At 42.5% G+C, this 27,656-nt stretch overlaps 1 protein-coding gene across 25 annotated transcripts in view; it reads right to left on the bottom strand.

The window, feature by feature from the left end:
- Positions 1–27,656, bottom strand: part of Npas3 (neuronal PAS domain protein 3) — an 824,148-nt gene that overhangs the window by 61,573 nt on the left and 734,919 nt on the right. For all 25 annotated transcript variants that reach the window (XM_006515941.3, XM_030246748.1, XM_006515942.3 and 22 more), the window contains one exon: positions 7,030–7,148. In XM_006515941.3, the coding sequence (XP_006516004.1) occupies positions 7,030–7,148 (119 nt within the window). The remainder of the gene's footprint in view (positions 1–7,029; positions 7,149–27,656) is intronic.

The following is a 27,656-nucleotide window of genomic DNA, read 5'->3' as shown; positions in this document are numbered from 1 at the left end:
CTGTAAATGTCTATATAGTTTGGCCAACACAAATAAAAGTCACTAATTCATGCTATCTGATGATATGAAATGGCACACAGTACTATAGTCAATCCTCATTCACGTTTCAAAAGAAGAGAAAGCATGCGATTTAATTCAGAAAACATTTGCTGAATAACAGCTTGAGGCAGCCGGGAGCTTGGGAAGAAAGGAGAACATACCCAGCATTCACCATGGAGTCTTAGAAAGGAGAAGTTGTTTGGATTCAGGAAATCTTGATACTTCTTTGAGCCTTGCCTTTCACCGAGTCATCTTTCTCCACCCCAGTTTTACTTACTTACTTTCAAAATTGGGAAATCAGAGGTAATTGCCTAAAAGAAGTATTATGATATTCACTGAAATTATAGGAAAATATTTCATAAAACGGCACGAAGATGCTTAGTTGAGCTTGAGTGATTTGATCTGTAGGAAAAACACCGAATTACGTGCTACTTCACTTTACTGATAAGAAAATAGGCACCAGAGAGCATGTGTGCTGCCACAGTAGCTCAGAGACAGAGGGTTGTTTTCTCACATGCAGTAGGGGGAACGAACAAAGCAGTCAGGCGTGGGTGCCATAGTGGCGAAGCGTTTCCCAGGTAGCCAAGAAGCATTCTGGGAAAGCTATAACAGCGTGGTCAAAACCATAGCACCATGACTGTCCACATGCTTTTCAGGAAAGATAAGGGTCTGGGCTAGCTAGAACATCCATGGAAAGGTTCTCAGGAAGAACGGCTTGACAGGGAGAGAAGCTGGGGTCAGTTCCATAAGCATTCCGGTACTGTGAGCAGCCGATGATACTATGAGCAGTAGAGAAGTCAATGGTCTCCGAGTCCATGGGGAGAGAGCCAAACAGAACACAGGAGAAACAGGGAGGAATGAGGTCTGCTAGGAGCTAATCTGATGTCTTACGGCAGATCCGGAAAAGAAGCATTCAGGTTGGGGAATAGAAACTGGTTCGGGGAGACCTGGCCAAGTTCTGCAGTGCACTAACCCCAGTGGGGATGAAGTGGGGATAGGGAAGACTTCTCAATGTTATGGATCTTCCTGAAGAATTAACCCAAGGACCAAAATTCTAAATGACTGACAGGGTAAGATCTATGCCAGTATTGCAGGCATCCTGAAACTCACCAACAGAAACATCCAAGCAAGACTCAGTTTGTACAGAAAGAACCATCAGCCTTTGAAATTAACTAGATGTAATTTTGACGTTGAGCTCAGTAGCAGGTGTCATTGAAAATAATTCTCTTTATATTTATTTATTTATTCAGGTTGTCAGGCTTGTTCGCAAGCTACTTGACACACTGAACCAGCTTGCTAGTCCTATTTTCTTCTTCCTGAGTCCCCTTCCTGTCTCTCTCTGTCTCTGCCTTTCTCTCTCTCAGTGACTTTCTGAGGCAAGGTCTCTCTGTATAGCTCTGGCTGTCCTGGAACTCACCCTGTGTAGACCATACTGATCTCAAACTCTGCCTCCCGAGTGCTGGATTAAAGGCGTGCACCACCATTGCTCGGCAAGTATAATATTTCTAAATAATATTTTGCGATAATCATTTTAGAAATGATCTTTATCTACAAGAGGGATATTAGAATGGAAGACACGGTTTTCTGCTTCTGAGGTCTAATAGCTGCTGATTTTGGTACAAGGCTCCCTCGGATTCTAATACTAGGTAGGTAAATGGGATGGAGAGGGGGAAAGGAAATAAAGGTGAGCATGTACTAAAATAACTTCTGGAAGACATAACTCGCTCTTTTAATACACGTTCTGAGATGGCTTCATATTAAATGGGATTTTGTAACAAGATGAATGGATAAACCCCAAGAACTCAAGAACCTGCCGATGCAGAGTGAATTTACCGTGGGAGGCTCCATACATATCATCAAATCTTTAAAGAGTTCTACAATGTCCAAAGGAAATAAAACCACTGTGGAAGATCATATGATCTCATTTATGTCATGGGATAGCTATTACTAGGAACTCTCAGAAACTCTTAGAACAAGAGAGATTTGTACTTTAAGAGACACTTACGTGTGTGTTTAGGGAAGGCAAGGCTTTCTTTAGCTAAATTTCACACCCCAATTTGCTGCTTTTGCTACTATACATTTTAAGACTAGAAGTTTGTAAAATGGAAGTTATCAGCAGGCGCCATAAACCAGAGAGTGGTTCTCAACCTGGGGGTCAGGACCACTTTTGGGGTTGACCCACTCTTTCACAGTTGCATATCAGTAATCCTGCATGTCAGATGTTTACATTATGGTTCATAACAGTAGCAAAATTATAGTTACGAAGTAACAATGAGATAATTCTATAATTTTCTAGAAAAGTCTCTGTGCTAAAGGGTCCCAGCATCAGGAAGGTTGAGAGCCACTGCAGTAAGCCAGTGAATTACTCTCGTTCGGAGTCTTTATACCTTAAGGAGCCCATATGGTCTTTCAAGCATTTAGTCCAACACCTTGGTACTGAATCATCCCAGATGAGGGTTGTTGGAGTTTACAATTTTCCCTGAATTGCCCCCAAGGTCTCTTCGTGGTCCCTGAGTACATGCCATACAGGGTCAGCAGTCACTGCAGATTTCACTCTTGAGAAGAAGTGAAGGACACTCTTAGTACTGCATGCAATGGGGTAGGGACTCTCTGTGTCTGTTTCTATTTAATGCCCTGACTCTGCTCTGCTATTAGAGTCAGGACATTAAAATGTGTTGGGATAAATATTCCGGAGATGACCGAGGTGCTGGTGGGCATGCGGGAGTAGGTTAGAAAGCTGGAAATTCCACACCGACGACCACGGAAGCTATCCTCCAAAGACTGGAGCTAAGCTAAGGAGGCGACCCAATTAGCGTTCCTTTCCATAATTTCCCTGATTACATATCTCCTTTGCCCCATGTGCTCTACCTAGTAAGTTCCCCCAGACATAGACCTAATCAAGAAGGCAGAATATTGATGCAAGGCAATTTAAATGAGAGCTGTGTTATGCTAAGATATGTGGCCAACAATGGGACCTAAACAACAGGGAGGCCCCTAAGGCATAAAAAGTGCCTTGACCAGATAACACGCTACTGTGGATTTCAAGGCGGACGATGACTGAAAGAACAAAACTTCATTAGAGCGATTCTCTGAGGTCTAGGGTGTGGCAAGTGAAGCCTCCATACTCCATTCCTGAGTCAGGAGACTCAAGGGGCCCTTCTTGGTTAGAATTCTTGGTTATGAGGTCCAGGTTGAGTAGCTCTTATCTGAAAGGCTTGGGGCCAAAGGCATTTGAGATTTTAAAATGTTTGCATACATGACAAGAATTTTGGGGATGGAACCAAAGTTTAAACCTGAAAACTCATGTATGTTTCATATGTACCTTGTGCACAAAGCCTGGAGGTAGTTTTATGAGTTATTTTTAGTACGATCTGTGCTTTGACTATGACCTGGCAGATGGAGTCAGGGGTGGAATTTTTCACTGTGGCATTGTGCTGCTGGTCAGATGCTTCAAACTTTGGAGTTCCAGGTTAGGGGCGCATGCCCTGTCTGTGATCAGGATGTGGGCCCTGAGAAGGAGGATGGGTCTGTTAGGCTCTCTGTACCCTGGTGCCTCAGAGCAGTGGGACATTGTAAGTCACACCAGCAAGGTCTCAGGCAAGGTGCTCTCCTTTTAAAAATGTAAAGGACCATGTATGGAGTCCCACCATCTCAGTGATGCCAGGTCGTCTGCATTCTTTATGAGTGAAGCAGAGGGCCAGTTCTGGAACTTAATTGCCTGGCTTTCATTCCGATTCCCCAGCAGCTGATTAAGAGCTGCCCAAAGCATAGGGCGGAAGCCTACCTGTGAAAGCCTCAGTGTTATGGTCTTCAAACTGGGCATACAGTATGCAGACTGCACGGAGGAGATTGTAAAATAGTGCTCCTTTGTGGACTAGTGTGTATTGTTACTGATAAGTACACAGTTCCTTGTACTCAGATGGCATTTGGTATCTTCTTTTGTTACTGTAAGTGCTACGCTGACAACTGCAAGTGATGGAGTCTTGGAGAACGTTAGAAGGGTCCATAGTCCAAGGTCATAGAAAAAAAATGAAGAAATACACTGACCTAGACAGTCTTTTGTGGACCTTTATGGGAAAACCAACACGTACATGATGATAATAAATTAGAAGGGATATCGGAAGTACAGAGAAATTATCATTGCAGTTCCTTTTTATTGCGTTTATTGTGTGGTGGTGGGTGATTACCAGTTTTATTGGAATGTTTTATAAGCTGCTAGATTTACTTACTGAGAATGAACAGATAAACAGGGATGTTGTTCAGCTGTGTTGTGTCACAGGCTCTTGCTGGGCCTTCCCCTAACTTTCAGACAAGGTGAATTAATCAGGAATATTTGTTACAAAGAAGGGGCAAGGCTGAGCCTGATGGGTTATCCATCTTTGAGGGGGTGGATAAAATGGTTGTGGATAGCAGATCTGAGGAGGGGCACATGACACTTGCTAGAGATATCCATGGTTTCTTGAGACAGACTTCCTCACAGGTATGTCGCAGTGAGATAGGCACTCTGATATTTCATGAGGTGACAGGTTCTAGAACTGTTCCTAATTGCTTGCCAACTCTCTCTCTCTCTCTCTCTCTTCTCATAGTAAGGAGCCTTTAATCCCAGGTTCATGTTTTTTTGGACATCTCCCCCTTCCCAGTTGTACATGTGAGGTCCCTTTTCATTCATGACGTATAGGCAACAGTGCCACCAATTTCGAGGAGCCTCCTGTGACCTCTCCTATCTAAAGTGGTGTCTGGTGCTCACATTTCCTCCCATCACTGTGTAGTGTAGCCTGGTCAGAGGAAAGGCATGGGTTATGAGTCAGCACGTGACCTTGGGCAGCTAATTCATTTTTGCACCCTTAGTTTCTTCCAGTCCAAACACTCTCTTCTAGGACAGTTGTGAGAGCTAAGCTTACCCAGCCTTTCACAGGGCTCCAAGATGCTGGCTGCTGTTCCTTTTGCTTTCATTACCCTCTAAATCATTGCTTTATTACTCGATACAGTCCTCTCCCCACTCCCATGTTGTGAAAGTAAAGACTATGTACTATTTGATGCTGGGATTGTAGACTCTAAAACAAGTCCCACACTGGGAGCTCAAAAGTCTCTGCTGAACGGATGGTGTTCACAAGTCTAACTTCAGCTCAGTCAACAAATGTAGCCGTACTGAGGCACCCAGATGGCCAATCACAACCTAAGGAGATGCTTGGTCTGTTGCCTAGACAAACTCTTTGTCCTTATTATTGTTATAGCCATACTTATTATTGTTATAGCCATTCTTTTTGCAGATCAAATATCCAAAGAGCTTCGTAAACTATAGTCTGTAGTATGAAATCATTTTGTTTTTCAAAACCTTAAATTACTCAATGATATTGAATTATACTAACCATTGCTTTCTGCCTGTGATACGCCCACTACCAACCAGCAAGAATGAGAAAGGATGCTGGCAGGCAGGAAAGAAAGAGTTAAAAAAGGAAACCCCTGGACTCCCAAGTCTGGAATGCAAAGAATGACCCTTTCTAGCACTTAAAGAATATCTCACATCTGTAGTCTACTTAGAGAGTCCAAATGTGCTAATGCCCACGGTTAATAAGGAGTAAATGCACACCGTTCGCCAAGACAGGGAAGCATCAACTACCCTGAAGACTAGGTCTGTCTTTCTCCTTGACAATGCACTGACGTATAATAACTGTCCATGGGGGAAGCTACTGTAGGAACTGACCGGTTGCTCTCTCTTTGCTTTGCACCCTGCTAAAGGTCAAGGTTGCCTCTCCCGTGCCTTTCAGACTGTAGGACAGCTCAGCTAAAGGTCGGCCTGGGAAGGATTTTCCACCTCCTTTCTTAAAACATTCCTCCCCCCCTTAAAGAATTAATGTCAATGAAAGTGCACGCCTCTGACTTTATACAGCTGGTAGTGTTTTGATGACTTACATAAAGGTTTTAAACCCTGTCAGTAATGGTTGTTAGCACCACCAACAATGCTGGCGTCATCCTAAAGAACACAGATAAGCTTTAACGTCTCAGCCTGGAGCAGGTCATGCGGGCACACTGATGCTAACATTCTGTTTGTGTTTGCCTTCCGATGTACAATAAATGCTGTTTAAGAGACTGGTTAGTGTTTTGTAAGTGTGTGTATGATTCAGGTTTCTAAAGGCATTTCATAAATGTTGTAGCTCTTAATTTATGTTGCTATAGTAACTAGAATGTTGGGATTTCTTGAGATATCCTCCGCCTTAAAATGATGATGTTGTGTAGATTATGACTCCAAACTTGATCTCTGCCCATGAGGAATATGTGCATAATACTGTGTAGTTTTGAGTTTTCTGTGGATGCCTAAGTATGACTAATGTCCAAGAATCATAATTTTAAAATAAAAGATTCTAAGATTCAACCTGATTTGCGTGTGTGTCTGTGTGTGGTTGGATGAGTGTATTTGGGTGTGTCGACCATAGTCTGCTGTCCAGCATCTTCCTCAATTGCTTGCCCTCTTATTTTTTGAGAGAGTCTCTCACTGAACCTGGAGCCTGATAAGCCTTCTGACTGTGCTGGTCAGGGCTGGCCGCCAGGCCCGGGTATCCTCTTGTCTTTTCCTCCTCAGTGTCAATGTTATTGGCTGGGATAGTCACTTCAGAGAAAGGGGACATTTTAAGGGGAATATGAGAAAAGGGAGATTCTCATAGCAACCATTCTAGAACAATTACCTGCAGGACCGAAAGGAATTTGACTCTCCTTCTCCACCAGTGTGAATTCCTAGCAGGTGCTGGAGTGCCTGGTATAACTAGTAGCTTGAAGAAAAGATAGGAGCTTGGACATTTGATGCACCAGCTATGTCTGAAGGGATAAGGAGGGGGTCTAAAGATGTCTCTGTTGAGGCTGCAAACTGGCCAGGGGGCCTACGCTGTGTAGCACTCCAGGTCCCATGTGTTAACTATATGGACCCAAAGCAGTTGCGAAACTCAGTGTAAACTGCCTCAGATTGGCTGTGTTCCCTTCCCAAACCCAGCTTACCTTATACCCAGATGACTTGATGTGGACTCCACGTTTGGTCAGAGTAGACTTCATTCGGATGAAAAAGGACCGTTCAAGGGTGTTGTCCGTGGTTAGCAGACTAGGGCTGGTCGTCTCCACTGAGGAAGAGAAAAACACAAACACGTGTGATTTCCGTCTCTGCACAGCGCTCCAGAGATGCTGCTCAGGTGCAACCCTTGAGTTCACTAAAAATAAATGACTGATGGGTGTTGAGAGTGTGGTAATCAATTTACCTCATTGAGAAAATGTTTACTTTGCAGAAAAGAAAAAAAAAAGAAGAAGAAAAATTAAGGCATCTAAAGAAACTCCTTTCCAGTTTCTAGCAAGAGCTTTTCAGGTTTTTTTAATTTGCTGCTTCTTCCTGAGTGGGGTCTATTAGTAAGTAAGTGAAGCTTCCTTTGAGCATTGGCTGCCATGCTCAGAAGCAGTGCTCTGAAAGGGAAGGGCCTAAGTGTCCATGGGAGGGACAGGGTTTAGGCAGGGATGCCCTGGCAACAGGGACAAGGCCCTGCTTGTTGCTCCTCCCACATCCTTCTCAGTTGATTCTTTTCATTGTGAATAGGAAGCATGGGATCTTCTCATCTGAGTGTGGATGGAGGTAAGAGAATGGGATGGACAGGCAGAGAGAAAGAAAAACTACGCAAACAATCAAAGTCTCATCACAATGGCTTTTTGCCCCAGTTGTCAGCCAAACAGCAGAGTCTGTTTTTCTACTTCTGATTTTATTTTTTAAGTGTTTGTTTCATTTTGAATTATGAGCGTCTTGTGTCTTGTGTCTGTGTCTTGTATCTGTGTCTGTGTCGAGGCTATGTGCACTAGTGTGGCCAGAAGAGGGCGTTGGGTCTCCAGGGGCTGGAGTTACAGGCAGTTGGCTGTGAGTTGCCAGCTGTAGGCATTGGGAAATGAAGCTGGGTCTTCTGCAAGAGCAATACTTGCTCTAACTGCTGAGCTATCTTTCCAGCCCCTCTGTTTCTCTGCGTTTAATCCAGGACATTTTCTATCTTAAACAGAGCAGTTACTCTTCCCCAGGAAATGCTTCTAGACTGAATAGGATGTTTTTGCCTGTGTGACTCAAGTGGTGGGAGGCCATAGGCTGATCCAGTGCTATGGAAGCCAATTTTCTTTTAAAGAAATTTTGAAGAGATTTTATAAATTGAAGTATTTTCCTGCAAATAAATTCAATTTGGGGATTTTATACTAATAAATATTCTAATTTTGGTCTTCTTAGATATTATCTTTTTCTTATTTCAAAGTTAAAAAGACTAAAGCCCATCAACAAACTGGAATTTTTTTTTTACTAGTTTTAATCTAACACTATTTTCTTTTCTTTTATTTCTTTTTTCTGGAATAGAGGTTAAAAACAACAACATCAATAACAAAACAAACAAACAAACAAACAAACAAAAAACCCATGTAATGAAGAGCTGTAAGAAGCTGGGCACCCATGGCTCACACACGTGAATCCTGGGAGGCAGAGGCAGGCAGATCTCTGTGAGTTCAAGGCCAGTCTGCTCACATATTGAGTGCCGGGCTAGCCAAGCCTGCAAAGTGACACCCTGTCTCAAGAGATAAAAAACAAAACAAAACAAAGCAAACAAAACCAATGAAGAAGAAGAAGAAGAAGAAGAAGAAGAAGAAGAAGAAGAAGAAGAAGAAGAAGAAGAAGAAGAAAGAGCAGGAGGAGGAGGAGGAGGAGGAGGAGGAGGAGGAGGAGGAGGAGGAGGAGAAGAAGAAGAAGAAGAAGAAGAAGAAGAAGAAGAAGAAGAAGAAGAAGAAGAAGAAGAAGAAAATGAAGAAGAAGAAGAAGAAAAAGAAGAAGAAGAAGAGAGAAGAGGAGGAAGGAGGAAAAGAAGTAAGCTGTAAGAATCATAGGACAAAACAACTATAAAAGAGATTAAAAATTGGAAAACCATAAAATTATGGCATGCTATTTGTATATTTTAAAGAATAAGTAATCTCTGCATTTCATATTAAATGTGATTGATGCTCAGTTGGCAGGAGGGTGTGGACACCGTAATCATAGGCACCGTGCTATCTATGGTCTAGGGGACTTACCATGTCATTCATAGCCTGGTAAGTCTCAGTTTCCTACGTTGGTAGCATTTCCACTCTGGGGTGCAGGCCGTCGGACATCTGCCCCTTCCCTATGTGTCCCTCCCAAGGCTTTCCCTTTTTTGTTTTAGAGAGCACTGATCTGATGTCATTTTAAATGTACAGCTTTTTATCACTCGAGGGAAAAGCAGAGCCATGTTATATTTAGTACTTTCATTTCTTCTGATTAAATATGAATTACTATGAAATTTTTCTCATCATCTAACACGCCATAATACGCCAACAGCTTTTTAATACACTATATAAGCACAAACTTCTGCTCTAAGAGTTTAATTTGCCCCTCTAATCCAATCACATCAACCTTATTTCTCTTATCAGAGATTCCCATTTTGAATTAAATGAGCTCATTAGTTTTAATCAAAAGCAGAGAGATCAAAACTTAAACGTAAATGCTTTAGATCAGAACTGTCAGTCAGCCGTGCAGTTCTATTTTACTAAAACACAAGATCAGAGACCCTTAGAACCAATTTTTTTTTCCTCGAAAGGGATGCCGAGAGCTTGAAGATGCTATATCCTTTCTTTTTTTTTTTTTTCTTTCTCCCAAGGACAGATTATACATTTAAGGTTAGACTTAATTTATAGCGGTTTTTCATCCTGCTGGAAATGGAAACGTACGCCCGTCTACTGTTGTCCCTCACACATTTATTGACACTGGTCCTCAGAGACTTGAACTAACGTGAAGCCATCAAAATCCACAGCACAAGCTCGGCTTTTAAAAATTTAGCTCTGTTCAGCAAGATTGTGTTTGCAATAGCAGAGGGAACGGAAATATAGAAACTTCTCAGAGAAGAGAAAATATGTCTTTGGAGCTTTAGGGGTAGGGCTCTGGATAGCCTCACCCAGCCGGGAAGGAAAGGCCTCACTGAAAAAGAGAAGGCCATTCAGGCAAGCTGAGAAATACTTCTGCTTTTAGAAACAAGAACTGCACCGGCGAAACAGTCCGAGTCTATAGGAGAGATCGCAGTAAGGGGGCTTCCTGCTGGGTGAAAACACAGCTTCGTGTGAGCTGTGCAGCCAAACACCGTGTCATGTTCTAGCCGAGGCAGGAGTACAGCATCCGCCTCATGTTACAGTAGTAATTGCCTAAACACGCAGGGTAATGTTAATTACACTGGGGATAACTGGTGTGTAAGGAATGCTAAGGTCAGGTTCTGCCCCACTGAAGCCAAGATTTAGAATCTAAATTAACCATCATACTCAACTTCAAGAGCAAGGGGACCGAGGAGTCAATGAGACATAGGTGGGGCAGTCAGAGCTTGTTTTCATGATGGTGACTTTCACTTCGACTGCCTATAGCTTCCTGGTTCTGAGCTCAGGAGCAGGAGGAGCCTGCCATGTTCCACCTTTCAACAGGACAGGTTGCCAACTTACTCAGATCACCCCCACCATAGCCAGGCTTCCTATGGGGTAGCAAATAGTTATCACAATTGTGACAGTGGTGTCTCTCCTGTGAAAAGAGGCTTTGCTTGCAATATGACAGGCAATGGCAGCCACCTCAGAAAAGTTTTTTGAGAGAATGTCTCAGGTGATAGTCCAGGGAGGAGGAGGGCTTTGCTGGGGGAGGAGTCACAGTGGATGGGCTGGTATGTGGGTGGGCTGAGGGAGGGAGGGAGTAGGGGAGAAGTCCACTTGAGACCTGCGCTCTCTAGACACAGTGGCTCCATCTTATGTCTAAGAAATATTTTCGAGTGCTTTTTAGATGTGGAATACACTCTTGTCAACTCTCAGAGACCGGCCACTACTGTCTCATGCTCTGATAAGTTTGGGATTCCAGGAAGTTCTAGCTACTGCCTGAAACACAAGGCAGATGGATGGAAAAGCTGCACAGAGGGGTCAGATCTGAGTCATGTCCACTCTTAGCCCATGAAATATAAGCTAAAAGATGAAAACATAAAACCAAGGCCGACATGATGAAAAGCTAAATCAAAATACAGACATCTCAGGGGTCTTTAACGCTTGAATAAAAGTGTGTGTGTGTGTGTGTGTGTGTGTGTGTGTGTGCGTGCGTGTGTGTATGAGTTCAGCATCCATGGAGGTCAGAGGCACTGGATCCCCTAAAGGTGGAGTTACAGGCAGTTGTGAGCCATTTAATGCAGGTGCTAGGAACCACAGTTGGATCCTCCCTCTCTACGAGGTCCATGTTCTCCCTAACCACTGAGCTGCCTTTCCAGCCCCTCAACTTTTAAATGTCTACATTGCTGAAGTTCTTGAAATATCCATTTTGATATATTTTTTAATATAAAATTTACAGAAAATTCATAACCAAAGTCAGAACGTTGGCGCCTGCTGTAATCGCAACGAGACTTCAGTTGTCATTCATCTGCTGGTGACGCCATTAAATGTGGATTGTGCATCCCTCGCATCCTCCCAGGGACAGGAGCTGGTGGAGGTGACAGGTGTTGAGATCGATAGAGGTTTTCCAGGATGCGAATGAGGGCTAGGCGCTTTCTGAATACTGTCAAATCTGCTATGGGGACTCCACAAGGACATGGTAAAGCACCAGCAGGGCCCTTATTTATGTGTAGATGCGTGCCTAGCATCGGAACCCTCCAAATTCCATCAAACCCTGGTGCGTGCAGGGGGAAAAAAAGAGAGAAAAAAAAGAAAAAAATTAAGTTTTAAGAAATGTTCCTTCTCAATAGTAAGATATTTTCTTTGTATAAGAGAAGTATAGTTTGGGTAAGTCTTTATGACATGGAATTAAATAGAGCCATTCCTGGGTCTCCATGCAAGACTGGTTCTAGAGACCCCACAGGTACCCAAGTCTGGAAATTCTCACGACCCTTCTAGGAAGTGGTAGAGAAATGAGTATGCATTAATAATTTGAAAACATTTAAAAATTATTTTCTATCACTTGAGGACAAACGGTACTTTCAAAGCTCCTTGGAGCTGATGCTCATGTCTTCTTTCAGACAATGAGATGTCATAAAAGTCGCCTCGTTTTCAGGCCCTAGTCTCTGTCCTTTGGCCACAGTGACTGTTACCAGTTCAGAGAGTGGCTGCTCTCCTAACCTGGCATTTAGAAGACACGTGGACTCCCCCCTTCCCTGACCTTCGGTCCTCACAGATATAAATCATTTTATAATGGGGGATTTTTTTTAAACTGCAGAACAATTAGCCCATACTGACCAATGCAAACAATAAATATTTATTATATTAGAATATCAGTATGTTACCAAGACATCCCAGCCATCTAGTAGCAGAGCACAGATATGATAAATATTTATGTGGCTTTAAAGACCATGATGTCAACAACAGGCTTCTCTTAGCTTACTAATATACTTTTAATCTCCATTTAATCTTATCCCAAATAGCACAAGGCATCCAACCTTGATCTCTTATGACACCCAGCATGGTTCATGGTTCATTATATGTGTATGTATGTATACATATAATCATTGCTTTGGATATGTTACATATTTATTTGTATGTATGTATACATATACACACACAGCCATATATATATATATATATATCTATATATCTATATATATCTATATGTATATATGTATATGTATATATATATTTTTTTTTTTCAGTAGCAGATATTCATTAAATACTGACCTATAAAATCCACCCAACCTACTGTATGAATGGCAGACCAAGCATGAATCTTTTAAAATCATAAAATTGTTATGGCAGATTTTATATTTATTCCAGATGAAATTTTTCATAGTCATGAGCTGCCACAAGTTCTTCAGAACTCCTCTTTTCAAAGGTGGTACCACTTTCTGTTTCCTTGAGTGAGTGTGGGCTGGACCTAGTGACTTCCTTTTACAAAACAGCAGATAGAGGAGTGGATAGTGTGTGACTAGCTGGTTCTTCCATGGCCTCTCCAGCCATTGTGATGGAAACAAGAGAGATGCTGTGTCAAACTCAGAAAGTTCTCTGGAGAGGCCACTGTAGCAAGAGTCAAATTAATGACCTTGGAAGCAGACCATCTAGCTAGCCCCAGGGAACCTGGGATGACTGTACTCTGGCTTTCGAAGTACTGGAACAAGGTGCTCCTGGGCTCCTCCCTCTCAGGAGCTACACAAGGCAGCTTTGCCTTTTTAAAGCTTTCAAGGTTCAAGGATATCTGCATTCACAGTAGCTTTGCTGTCCATGTCAGACCTTTCTGGGAAACCCTAGCTCTGTTGTGCTACAAGATAAGCAAGGACATGGGTCACACTTGTGCAACGGTGGGAAAGAATGCTTGCCAGCAAGTCGGTAGCTGGCAAACTTGCATGTGTGGGGAATATGAATTGCAATATTGATTTAATGAAGAGAGGTTCAAGTGCTCAGTTGTTGTTTTTTTTGTTTTTGTTTTTGTTTTTTTTTTTTAAATTTTATTCATATAAGTACACTGTAGCTATTTTCAGACCCACCAGATTGGATCCCTTTATGGATGGTTGTGAGCCACCATGTGGTTGCTGGGAACTGAACTCAGGACCTCTAGAAGAGCCCTCAGTGCTCTTAACCGAGGAGCCATCTCTCTAGCCCAAGTGCTCAGCTTTTTAAAGTTGGTAATTTTCAAAAGGTTCTAACAATAGGGCCATGACTGTGACATGTCCCCAGGTGGGATTGTCTTTCCAGCCCTCCTTATCCGTCTGGGTTACCTGTGCTGAGACAAAGTAGCATTCTCACCTGCTTTCTTTCAAGAATTCCAACTTGACCTCTGCCACTCTCCCAGGCTAGGTTATACTGTCACAGGACACTGTGAGGAGAGGGAATCAAGGTCTCTTTTCCCTCTGCTTGTCGCTACAGAATTGATTCCCACCCCACCCCACCCCCCAAAAAAAACCCATTATTTCAGTAGTAAGAGAGAGCTGGCTGCATCTTCAGGTAGAGAATAGTTTGTCTTTTGAGAGTTGTTTTTCATCCCACGGGCCTGTCTTTGCCATGTCCCAGTACTACAGCCCTCAGGATACCACAGTGGATTTGGTGGCCCTGGTGGCAAGGCCAGTTAGTGCCCTCTGTTTTCTGTGCTCTGGGATGTCCTTTCTCTCATAGGCAGTGCAGTGGTGGTATCCTCTGGCTCAGTGACCTCTTGTCTGCAGGGGCGCTTGCTCTGGATTGAGTTAAAGCAAGCCCCCTTTATGCCAGTCTCACTAGGGCCACTTTCTGCTCTAACTCCTGTGAGCCTGCAGCTTTGTTTTGAAACTTGCAGATCATCAATGGAAACTCCAGAGCAGAGCTGTGACATAGCTGAGGTTCGATAATGATGTAATAAATGCTTTTCAAAGTAACATTAAAAAGTAGTCTGTGGAGGGGGGAGAGAAGAAAGTGTGACTGAGAGGCAGAGAGATTGAAAGGAGAGAGGGGAGAGGGAGGAGAGGAGAGAAGGGAGAGAAGACTGAGAGAGAGATCAAGAGAGAGTTAAGTCTAATAGCCTGCCAACCCCTGCCACCTATCAGGACCCCTGGCACTCTCTGGCCTGACAGGAGATGGAATCCTAACACTGGGTAGCTTTTCAGGCTCCTTGTGCCTGGCAGGGCTGCTGTTGGAGGCTGTCCTCCGAGGGAGCATGTGTGGCAGCTGCCTGCAGCTATCACTTGTTGTTTGAGTGATACCTCTCTGGAAAAAGATACACAGTGTCAGCGCCAAGCTGCTACCAGTGGGTGTTTCTGTACACAGCTACTGGGCAGGAGGGTTTGGGGAGGGCGGGGGCAGGATGCCAGGTATTGTGAAGATCACCTTAGAGAGAACGTGAAAGCCACTGTACCCAAACCGTAGTGTCTGTGTGTGCCAAAGGACACACGGCACCAGTACTGCGAGCCAGTGTTTTAAATCTTCCCGGAAACTTCCTATAAATGTTGCCACTTGAGGGATCTATTCTGGAAGAAAAATAGAGCATTTCCTCCTGGGACACAGCGTGGATTCCATTACGAATGCTGTGTATGGGATCGAGTGTGGCAAGGCTTTTATCGCCATAGTAAAAGGGTTACGAGCCAATTCTTCATACATAAGATCCTCACCAGCAAGCACCTTCTCCTTTCCCTTCCGTATCATCCCAGTATTTCCCTGCCTCTCTTTACACACTCTTCTCTGTTCTCCTTTTCTTTACAGCACCTCTGATACCAGACAAAGGGCATCTGGACTCAGTCTTTGTAGTGCGATACAAAATAATACATAAACACCTTTGCGAAGGCAGCTCAAACCCCATGTTTTCTATTAAAAAGTCATGTTCAATCTTCACTGTTGATAGAACCGAATAGCTAACGCAGGGAACATTGTATATCAGAAAGGTCAATAGTTATTATGAGCTACAAATATATTTTTTTTATCCTTCAGGCTGTTTAGTGCATATCACAGCATGAGCAGCTGTCTCCTTTAATGCTTTTAAAATTAGAATTCCCAAAGAAGAAGAAAAAAAATTATAGTTGCAGTGATTGCTCTTTGCTTTTGTAAGTTTACTTTAATATACTATTTTATATACATGGAATCTTCTGTGTAGCCTACTCATGGAGTGGTAACTGGTAACCAGTATCCAGTTGGACTACCGTGTTTATCTTCTTAGCATTCTGGCTAAGTCTCCGTCTCAGGCACGCACGTTGGCCAGGCTCTGTATTTTAAAATGGAGGTATCGAGAGGAGCCTGTAGCAAGGTGGCAGCCAACATGCGGCTGCACTGTGCCTTTCCTCGCTGGAAAGCACAACTGTGCTTTGAGGTGGGAGCAGCTTCATCTCATCAGATGCAAGGTCAGGGAGTGGAGCAGACCACTGGCAGCCAGGACAGCACTCCCTGTCCAAGCCCACGGGTTAAGAGCACAGCGTTTAGATTCTCAAAGGTTGCTCTCTCCTCTCTGCCCTGGAATGTTTTGCCTTTGTTTATCATGTAGCCCCACAAAGACAATATTACATGTATATATATATATCCAGTATTTTATTATAGCTCGGTACTTTTTTCAGGTATATTAAATAGTTATTGAATGACTCTAATAGTGGGAATGGGATATCTATCTATCTCTATCTATCTATCTCTCTATCTCTATCTATCTATCTATCTATCTATCTATCTATCTATCTATCTATCATCTATCTATCTATCTATGTGTATGTGACATTTTAGCTGTGTTACTTCCGAATATTCGTTCAAAGTTAACATGAAGTTCTTGTCTTCGGTGGAGGACTTCCTGGGTTGGAAGCAAGGGAAGAGCTTGTGGATATGACTGAAGCATCCACTGACTCTTAGGTGTTCCCACTGGAGATATTCTGAGGAAGCTGCTTCTACAGAAAGAATAGGAAAGGACCGAGTTAAGCAATCTGCTCTCTCAGTGATTTTCGGTGTTAAAAATAAAGGGTGCGGAGCATGTGTGCTGTATGCCACTAGAGCTTAGAGTTGTGCATGCTGGAAATGCCGGCTGAAAATCCTTAAAGCTAAGAGATATTACCAGTCCAGAGAAAGAAGAGAACTTCTGCAATGGGAGAGAGGGAGAAGGGAGGATGAGTGGGAGGAGAAAAAAAGGGTAGGGAAGAGAGAGTTCCGAGTGCTCTGGGAACAGTGTGCATTGTACTGTCAGTCAAGCGAAGGCTAGCGAGAGCCTGAAGTCGCATGAGGAGGTTGTGATAGACCATTTGGGAAACCAACAGGTATGAACAGAAAATAAATACTAAGAGGATGCAGTAACCACCGTAGAAGATTTGTTACAAGTTGGGGGCTAGCCTGGCTTGCATAGTAAGACCTTGTCTCACAGGAAAAAGAACAAAGAAAGATCACATCTGTGTTTGTTCTACAGAACTATGAGGTGATGGTTTTCCTGTTATTAGACACTGTTAAGGCAGCAAATGGATTCTGGGTCTCTAGGGACCAGTTGTAAAACAAACATTCTAAGAGAACATCGTAGTGCCTTCATTTGTTCTTGTCATTACATCATTTTTTAAAAAGCACCATTTTTAGTGGTTATGCAATATTTCTCCAGCATCAACCTTACAGCTTTGCTGTTGTCTCTTAGGGTAGACTCCTTGAAAGAATCCTACCAACCCAAAGGGCAGAAACTGATTTTTCTTTTAAAGATTTATTTATTTATTATATGTAAGTACACCATTGCTGTCTTCAGACACACCAGAAGAGGGCATCAGATCTCATCACAGATGGTTGTGAGCCACCATGTGGTTGCTGGGATTTGAACTCGGGACCTCTGGAAGAACAGTCTGTGATCTTAACCTCTGAGCCATCTCTCCAGCCAGGAGCTGATTTTTTTTTTTTTAAGGCTCTTAATATGTCTAGACAAACCGATTGCCTGAGAAGTTGTTCCGTGTCACTTGATAGGCTTGTCAGCCACGTTCCATGATGTTTACTGTGACAGTCATCTTAAAATATGTGCTCTTATTTGATAAAAAGACCAGATGAGCAGGATACAGAGGAAGATACTTCTGGGGAGATTGCTGATACGCCATAAGCAAAAACATCTTACATGTTTAATTTGCATTTCTATTTTTAGTGAGGATGAATTACGTTTTAATACATATTTATTGGCCATTTGAATGTTTTTCAGTTAGTCATATATTTATGTTCTCTAGTTTCTAATTGGGGTTTTAGTATTTTGGTTTTCAGTTCGAATGAGATCCTTGAGTATATTAAGGTTATTAACTTTGACACATTTCTTGACAATATCTCCCTACTTGTTTGCCATTTTCTCCCACTTAGCTTATGATGTTTATCGGCACTGATATCGTTTAAAACTTCTGTGTATGTTTTTCCTCCATAAGTTTTCCTTTTTCCCCCAACTTGAAAACAAAGCTCTGTGAATGTTCAAACTCAAGGTGAGTCAATGATTCTTCAGGTCAAGGATCTTTGTGGTTAGTAGATTCTGCCATGAACTCTGATTCTGGTATGCTGCCACCTTGTGGTCGGAGGTATGAAGAACAGGAGCTGCGCCTCCGAATCAGGTCAGTGAGGGATATGGATGTTGACAGATAATTGCACTGTGAATGTGGGCAGTGCATAAAACAAACAAACAAACAAACAAACAAAACAAAAAAAACCTTATTTTATGTGTATTTGTGAATGCCTGCATATATGTGTGCATCATGCTGGGCCCCGTTACCTGAGGAGACTAGAAGAGGACACAGAATCCCTTGCAACTAGAGTTACAGGTGGTTGTGAACTGCCTGCAATAGAGGGCAGGACCGGAACTTAAGTTCCCTCTTGATCTCTGGGCCATCTCTCCTGTCTCATTATTATTATTTTTTGAAGAGCAATTTTTAGAGCTTTTGCAACTTAGGCAAAATGGTGTGGAAATGGGTGGCAGAAAGGAAATATGACCATTCCTTTTTTTTTTTTTTTTTTTTTTTGCATAAGAGCAACTGAACTGAGCTGGTCAGAACACTGCTGGGGTTCAAGAGTGTGGCCTAGAGAAGCGTGGGGTTCAGTGAGGGCTGAAAGGGATGGGGCTTGTGGGAAGGCTGGTGGTGACTGGAAAGCTTGCTTCTAATTAGAATTTCTAGAGAAAATTCAGGGCACCCTATAAATTTGGATTTCTGGATTAAACAATGAGTTATTATTATTTTTTAGTATCATTCAAAATTGCATATGTTTCGAAATTGAACTGGTAGTTCTATATTTTCGTTTGCTTGTTAGGCTGCCCTCTGCCTAGAAGAAGGCTTTGGATGTCTGCAGTGGTGTGTTCAGTAGGGATGTGAATGGGGGCGGGTGTCGTTTAGGAGACAGGCCCAGGCTCCATGAGCTTCTGTGATGGAGAAAATCTGAGTAGCCAGAGCCTTTTTACTGTACGGAGTGGGAACAGCAAGCTATAGCCGAGGACTTAAGTGTAATTTGGTATGGTGGGCCTTTTTTAGTTTTATCCTTTCAAGGATGGGGCCATGCATAATGGTATACTTTCATCTCTCTCTTTCTCCCTCTCCCTCTCCCCTCCCCCCTCTCCCCTCCTCCTTCTTCCCCCTCTTCCCCCTCTCTCCCTTCTTTCCCCCTCCCCCCTCTCTCTCTCCCTCCTCACCACTCCTAGAAGTAATGACATCTTCTGCCAATTTACTGCTCTGTTCCCGTAGAAGGAATCTGGGTGTGGGTGGCTGGAATTTGTTGGTTATATTGTGGCTCTATCCAAGAGCAACTTGAAATGATTACTTTTGAGATGTTTTTAGATAGAGGTACTATATCAAATCTGCCATCAATAAGAAATTGGAAGTTATTAATTGGGGAAGAGTTTTAGTAGCATTATTTTACTTGGTAATAATTTAAAAAAACCAGAAACTGGAGATAACTCAATAATTATCTTCATCTCTTATTTTGCTAATGAATATCTACTTTGGATATCTTTAATTAAACAAGTTTTCCTGTCTCGTGATTCCAATAAGTTTCGATGACCAGGGTTCCATCTCCCGACCTACAGCCTTCCAGTCTTCTTGCAAGACATCGCTCTCCTTTTGTTGTGAGGAGGTCAGGGTCTCACCATTATTGTCCTCACCTGCTAATGTCTGTGTGGGCACAATTTCCATATCTGAACTCCACGTTAGGTCATTTGTGTATTTTCTTCAAGGCTATGCATAATCTTCCCAAGTGGTGGGGATTAAAAAAAAAGCAGTCATTTTTTTTAACGAGTCCATTTACATAGCTTGCAGTTAGACCTGCCAAGGAATTGCCTTCTCTTCCTCAATTAAAAAAGATAAAGGCCATTGCTACCGGTCATGAGGGAAATGGGGGTAAAAACTGCCTTTTCTCAAACTGGGGGCAAAGCAAATTTGTTGATATTAATTACTACTATTTTTTTTTCCTGTTTCATAAGACAGGGTGATCTTTTCAAATAGAGCTTTCTAATGATACATCATATAATTCATGTAGTTAATATATGAAATTAAATGAAATATAAACTCACCATCAACATTTCATCACTGTATCAGTGGACTTCTGAAGCTAAACTGGATATATTATGATGTTAAATAACTATTTTTCAAAGCTGCTACCACATATTCCCTGTGGCCTGGAAGCTGGATGCTCTCTCTCTCTCTCTGCATTCTTCATAATTGTTTCATGCTTAATTCCCTCAACTGCAGGGGCTCCAGATATTTATGGCTACCCTTGTTCCAGGTCTTCAATTATTTGACCCTCCTTGAGAATGAATCTGTCTGTAACAGTAGGCTGTCCTTCACGACTACTCCACTTTATTCTTTCCTTTCTTGCTAACAAACTCCATTTGCATCTCATTAGTAAAGTTCTGCTATTTTTCTGGAACTGAATTTTGGAACTGATACATGAATTTAGATCATATACATGGAGTAAATAAATGGCCCTGCCAGGGCAGCGTCTGCCTGTTTCCTTGTGAACCAGTCCAGTTACGGTCAAAGCTAAATAAACCTAGAAAAAGTTTCCCTAAAAGGATCCGTTATTTACGTGTAAAGCACTTGAGACCAAGTGTGCTTTTCTGCTGCAGAGTCTGTGACATGTTTTGGATTCACTGTACAAATACTGGGTAAGGATTATAGAGATTAGTGATGTTCACTATTTACATGAGAAATAATAGTACCTTATTTTCACCTGGAAAATATACATGTTTCATTTGTGTGTTAAAATTGTGCCTGCTAAGTTCATGTTATCTTTGAAAATTATGAACATCCGGTGTTCTTGGTGAAGCAACTCATCTCTATCTATCGGGGAAGTTAAACCGTGTTACATACATTCACCAGTGTAGGCCTAGAAAGTCTCTGTTTAGATGCTATGGCTTACCCTACACAGCTTCAATGTTACTGTTGATACCAACAACCAGTGTCTACAGTTCATCTTCTGGAAGTAGAAAGTTGCTCCTTGAGCAGGCAAAATAGCTCTGTCTCTGTACACACACACACACACACACACACACACACACACACACACATACACACACACACACACACAGAGGACAAGGCAGAGGTGATATAAAAAAAATGATCTTTCCATCAAAAGAACTTATTCTAAGAAGCATATTTTTTTCCTAGACAGTTTGAAGTCTGGTGTTTTAGATACATGTAAGTCCAAAACGTAAAATTAGCAATACAAATTCTTGCCACTCTGACAATTATTTTCCTTTCTCTTTTAGCTTGGTGAAGAAGAGAGCAAGCATTTAGACACATGCAGAATATGTAATCTTAGCAAGGTGATATTCTTGGGATTTTCCATATTTATTTATATATATATTTCCGCCATTGTATTTTCACTACCCAAGAGCCCGGGCTGTTATTTTTTTTCCTGAAGTCTGAAGATCACCCCATGGATTAACAAATGATTGAGGATTCTCTCTTAAAAGACTCTTTAAAAAACTGTCAGAATCAGCCTGAGACAAAGATTTATTATGAACTATTTAAAGGGCTTAATATATGTATCCCAAATGAGCCCTTGGAGCAAACTAAAAAGAAGAGTGGAATTCTCAAAGAATAGAAAAAAAAATTCTCCAATGCCCCACTTTCTTCACACCATGATTACTGTTTACTCAAAGGATAAAATGCCTAACCTGTCACACGGAGTCTTCAGAAGCCACAGTCCTGCTGAGGTACAGTAAAAACAAAACAATGAAGAGCGACAGTAATGTGTGCGAGAAAGGCAGCAGTAATTTACTTCCTGACCTGTTCACTAACACACTAATGTGCCTACATCTTGTAGCAGGAGCTGATCCCTGACCCATGCAGCAATCAAACAACTACCCAAGTGTTGGCTGTCACAGAAGCTGGGACCGTCACCTTAATTATATGTTCCCGGATAACAAGCCTTCCCTTAATGAGCAACTTTTCTCTTGTGTACGTCCCAGCCCACCCCTTCTGTCCTTGAGAAAGGCCCATGGCAGTTCACTGTAGCTGGAATTTGTGAAGCATATTCATAACTACCCTTCCTAACAGGTAATAAATACTACCTGAGCAGCCTATCTGCTTCATGAAGATGCCAAGACATAATTAAAATTATAGGCTTATACCCTCAAGAGACTCCAGAGGAGAGGAACTCAAAACCAAAGGAAAAAGTTTTCAGTGAACTCAGAAGCCAGCCTTTATCTTTCCATTTATTATTATTTTTATTTACTTATGATTTATATATAATAAATAATAACAACAACAATAATAGATTGCCTCAGAGGGATTTATATTTGGCAATGTGGTTTTCCTCTTTAATGGGGATGACTTCCATTTGAAACTTCCTTTCCTTTCTTGTCCCTGTAACAATCCTTATCTCTGGAGTGACCTAGTGCCTATGCCTGATACCTGAATTGGGTAAACAAGCAGACTTTATAGGGAGGCTCTACCCAAAGCTTGGGAGCAGATTGTGCCTCCCAATGGAAAGAAGACAAAGAGGAGGGGGCAAAGAGTGAGGCAATCATTGCGACATGGAGATTTATTTCTGTAATGGCCCCAGCTCGACACTAGTTTGAGGCCAGCTCATCAGAAAGGAAAATGCTATACACCCGGGTGACCAGTTAAAGAGGAGGGATGGACTTGCAATCAGATTTATTGGTTCAATTCCCATTTTATCTTAATCTCCACAAGACCCTACTTCCCTTCTTTTCCAATAGGTCAATGCATTCTCTGTAAGACACTTTGGGTATATTTGGTAGAGTAGATAGCCATATATGTGTCTTTAAAGAACTCAGGGCAGGAAGACGGTTGGGTTGATGAAGAGCTTGCACACAAGCAGGCAGACCTTGGTTCAGTCCTGACCCTCAGCACCTACATAAAAGGCAGGCACATGTCTATAATCTTAGGGTGGAGACAGAAGGATCCCTGGGGCTTGTGAGCCAGACAGTCTAGATGAATTGGTGAGTTTCACGTTCAGTGAGAGACCCTGGCTCAAAAAACAAGGCCATGACTGATAGAGGAAGGCACTTTACATCAACCTCTGGATTTCACGCACCTCCCAACACACAAACAAACATATGTGTATGAATGCATGTGCCTCCCCCCACCCCCCGCCTAGACAGACAGACTCTAATATGTACATATTTGAGTAGAATATATGAACCAATCCATGTAAACCATGTAGGTTGGCACATGCTAGGACCTACTACGTGACAGTTTTTAGTTGTTGAGGCTAACATCTCTGCAGGTTGATCCCTGACACCCATTTTTAAGATCACTGGGTAGATGAGAGACTGGCAAAGGGTGATGATGCTTGGTAGTCAGCTGGCTCTCAAGGTAGAAAATTCCACCCCAGAAAACCAAAAGTGGTGTCTTCAAGCACCACCAAAACAGGGAAAGCAGCAGTGTAGGGTAACGGTTGGGCAGATCTCATGACATTAGGATGTCTGTGTAGACCTATAGTCTTAGGTCCAGCACGTGGGTGTTGTTTTTTGTTGTCGTTGCTGTTTTGTTTTTCCATTTATCCCGTTCACGAGGTGATGTTTGCTAAATCCAAGTTAATTCTGAGCAAGACACATTTATGAGGTCAAGTGCAGATCTGACCAATACTAGATAGCAACCAACTCTACCATGACACAATTTGTTCTCAGGATTGGTATGTACTGCCCTAACACTGTGGTGGCGGTGGTACCGTCAGACACGTTAGAGAAAAAACTTCTAGGGTGATACAGTTCAGAGATACATAGCTACCATGAACTCCATAAAGACAGGAAGAGAATCTTAGTCCACGGTTTTGCCAGATAATGGGGAATAATATATGTAAATGAGAAAATGCAAATGTAAGAAGAGAGAATTTAATGGAAGAAAAAGAAGAGAGAGTAAGGAGAGGGAAAGAGAGAAGGCTGAAAAGTTAAAGCGCTAAGAGGGACAAGGGAGACACACTGTCATTATGCAGATTGTGGGACGATAAATTACACAAAACTTGGTGTGCTGGGGAAACAGGAGGACAGGAAGGGAGGAGGGAATGTTCTTTTACAGCCGCGTCATATGTCTGTGCTCACAAGCTGGCTGCTGGTTCTGGGCTGTATATGCTAAAATCCAATCAACTTCCTGGGCCCAGACAACAGAAAACACAGGAATTAACACATATTTGGACATTTACCTCAAAAAAAAAAAAAAAAAAACCACACAATCACCACAAAGGCAGGTATTTCCAAAATTGGCAACTACTCTAATTTAAAACTTAAACAGTGGGTGATTGGCTAGAGTTTCCTCAATAGCCATTTTATTGTGGCGAATGCCAGCTTTGAGGTGCAGGGATTAGGATTAATGCCAGGTGATTTCCATACACATTTAATTGAGTTGTCACAACAGCCTTTGAGATAAGCACTTTTATTTTTCCCATTTTAAAGAGGATCCATTGTCTATGACCACGCACTCTAAAACCCCACGATTGCTGGTGTAGCACGCCTTAAACCCGAATCTAATTTATTCATTGTAATTTACTTAGAAATCTTTAACTTTCTGCATCTCTGCCATGGTGCATTTCTGAGGCCTGCTGTATGGAAATGGAAAAGAACACACCAGGGCTCTGGCAGGGAGATGGCGCAGATGTAGAGTGATTTTAGTTTATTTTCTAGAGTTAATGAAATACGTACTATTCTATGATAGTCACTCTGTCTACCCATGCTTATGCTTAAAGGGCTGACGCCCACTTTTCTAAAGCTCCCAGAAGAGCGTGGTGTCCTCTGAACAGTTCAGATTCCAGAGCAAAGTGAACACTGAGTATCAGCAATTGCGTACAGGGGTAGGTGTGGCTGGGCTCTAGGAGTCCCAGGTTTTGGTACTGAGGAAACAGCCTTTTTTATGCTTAGTGACTCTCTCTCTCTTTCTCCCTCTCTCTCTCTGTCTCTCTGTCTCTCCCTCCCCTCTTCCCTCCCTCCCTCATCTCCCCCTCACCCTCTTTCAGGAAAGGAAGGGAGTGGACAGAGACCATGCATGTTACTGGTCAGTCCCTACATCTATGTAAATCTCACCATGGTTTTCAAGCTCAGAGGTGTTCTCTGGTGCACTCGGCTCCTCTAGTGCCTTCTCTCCCTCCAGGTGCTTTGGCAAGTGCTGTCATTTGTCAGTTGATCCTCTCCAGAAACCCACTTTTAAAAATCACTGAAGGTTCATATTGCTTTCTTTACTTAGTCGGTAACACGTAAATAGAGCAGGGCTCTGGTTAAGAGAATGAATTAAAAATCTCAGAATTACAGATGGTTGTGAGAAAATATAAAGAAGGCCTACTCTGAAGTGACAGCCGAGGGTATACTGAAGGATAAAGAAGAGTGGACACTGCTGGGGGTTACAGTGTCAGGAATGGCAGTGAAGAAAAGGAGAATGAACCAGTAGGAGGAACATGACTCAGCAGAAGGAACATGACTCTGCAGAAGGAACAATGGAAAAATCTCCCAAACACAGGAGGGATCATGACCACAAGGTCATATGAGATAGTAGAGTGTACTCAATGTAGAGGAAAACAGAGTTGCTTGCTGGGTACCTGTGATTCAGTTTAAAGCAATAAAGTTCTGGGGGATGATGGCCACAGCTGTACCACATTTAGATGTATTTGATGATGTGAACCTGTAGCCTGAATGTGGCCCAAATGGCAGCTCTTAAGTCAGGTGTATTTTGCTCCAACAACAAGTGTCAGGCCCTGAACTAATGAAGTGCCATAAGATTTCAGATGGGAGTGCAAGAGATTAATACAAAAATATCAAGGATCAAAGAGAAAGACAAAGGAAAGGACAACTATGGTTCCCATCAAGGCAATGGGGAAGTAGAGGCTGGAGGGCTGGGCTTCAATTGTTTATCAATTAAACAAATAAGTTCGCTGTACACTGGGGCTCAGAAATGGATTATAGCTACTGTCTTAGGAAATATCTGAAGTGATGGAGTCCAGAGGCTAGTGAGACATTGTCTCGCATTAAAGCAGTGCATGGCCAATATTGCTGTAGTGTTGTTGTGTAGGCAGACTAATACATTTAATGTGATCCAGCCCAGCAACGTTCAGTTTTAGGATAGAGGCTAAAGTCATTGCCCAGGCCAAGTACCCATAATGACTGTCCCCATAAAGCTACCACAGCACCTACAAGGCTCAGTGATCTAAGGAGTCCCCTATGGGTAGAGCCAAAAAATAAATAAATAAATAAATAAAAAGAGTGTGGGCGCAAGGTGACTTTCTCAGAGTTACCTCATTCCCCAGGGTCAGATTAGGGGTTACTAACCCACTCTTCCCTTGCCTAATACAGAGTTGAAAGACACAAACAAGCAAGGCTTTATCATTAATCAGAACAATAGAGGTGATTCACATGTTCATCAGGCACCAAGGACTCATTGAAATAAAATCAGAGTTTACTCTCAAGGACTCAAGGGTTATTGTTTCATAGGACAGCCACAAGTCATATAATGATCATCATAAGGAAGGCACAGAGCCAGACTCCAAACGCAAGCCGGAAACCGTTCCGGAGTGACTAATGCAATAATATTGAGGAATGTCACAGGTCCCTATTATAGTCAAAGTCACTTTAACTAATTGGCTCAGACCATAAAAACACACAATCTGGGTCAGATGACACCACTGCACAAAGCTGTTCTGCACAGACATCGTCTTAAATCAAAGCGTCCCAACAGGAAGGGGAGAGAGGAAGGGTGGCTGCTGTTCCTGGGGATCCTGAGTGATTCAGAAGCGGCTTTAAGAGTGGCTAGCTCCAGTCTGTGGACAGAGGTGGCACTGGGCTTTCTAGGCATCCTTCGTCCTTCAGAAGCGTGCTGCTCCACATTTGCAGAGATTGCACATGGTTTTGCGTCAGGGCTATCTCATGGTAAGGTGCCAGGTCATCCGTTAAAGCCTAAGAAAACAAGTCCTGTCAATCGCAGGCTCTTATAAAGACCCAGACATTGGCATGGTCTCCAAAGCCAGTGATTCTAATGAGCAGGAGAAACAGAATCAATGAAATTACTAATCATGATTCAGGATACGTTTAGAACCATCTCTTTCGCACTTAAAACCAGAAATAGAAAGTCATTTATAGAAACAGAAAGGTACTGTTGATTGCTTTCCCTTTATTTCTACATTCTTTTCCCTTAACAAAACAAACAAAAACTTCTCTCCGATTTCTCCCCACTAACCAATATTTATCTCCCTACACAGCTTCCTCTTCTAGTTCTATTCTTCAGGAAAACAAGGATTGCCCCTAAAATGGTCAAAGCCATCCTAATATGTGGATGAAGCATGCTTGGCTAAAGCCATCTTGAGTCTAGACTAGGCTCACAATTCACTTCACAACAGATCCATTCGGCAAGTCCTGACGGAGTTTCTACGGGTGTAAGTCCCTGTCATAGGTTTGAGGTCACAGAAGAGAAGGGAGGAATGGGGCGGAAAGAAATTCTCCCCATAGTAGAGTCTATATTCTATTAGGAGGATAAATGGGTACATGAGCGCACACACGTGTATGCACACACCTGCACTGGGGGGGGGGTATGGAGATAAACATAACATACAGATATGTTTGAAATGTGTATGAATGCCTGAATGGCTAGAAAGGTCTGTGAAGGTTAACATCTGATTGCAGGTATGAAGTACATAAGGTCACTCTGAATATCGGGTGGAATAGTTCCACCACAGAGGATCAGGCTGTTGAGATGTCCAAAGGCAGAGGTTACATGTACTGAAGGGCTAAGCAGGCCACCACCTCC

This window comes from Mus musculus, chromosome 12 (genome assembly GCF_000001635.26).
Source record: "Mus musculus strain C57BL/6J chromosome 12, GRCm38.p6 C57BL/6J".
Lineage (NCBI taxonomy): Eukaryota > Metazoa > Chordata > Mammalia > Rodentia > Muridae > Mus > Mus musculus.
The sequence above is the reverse complement of the archived record's forward strand: the minus strand, read 5'-3'. Positions and strand labels throughout refer to the sequence as shown.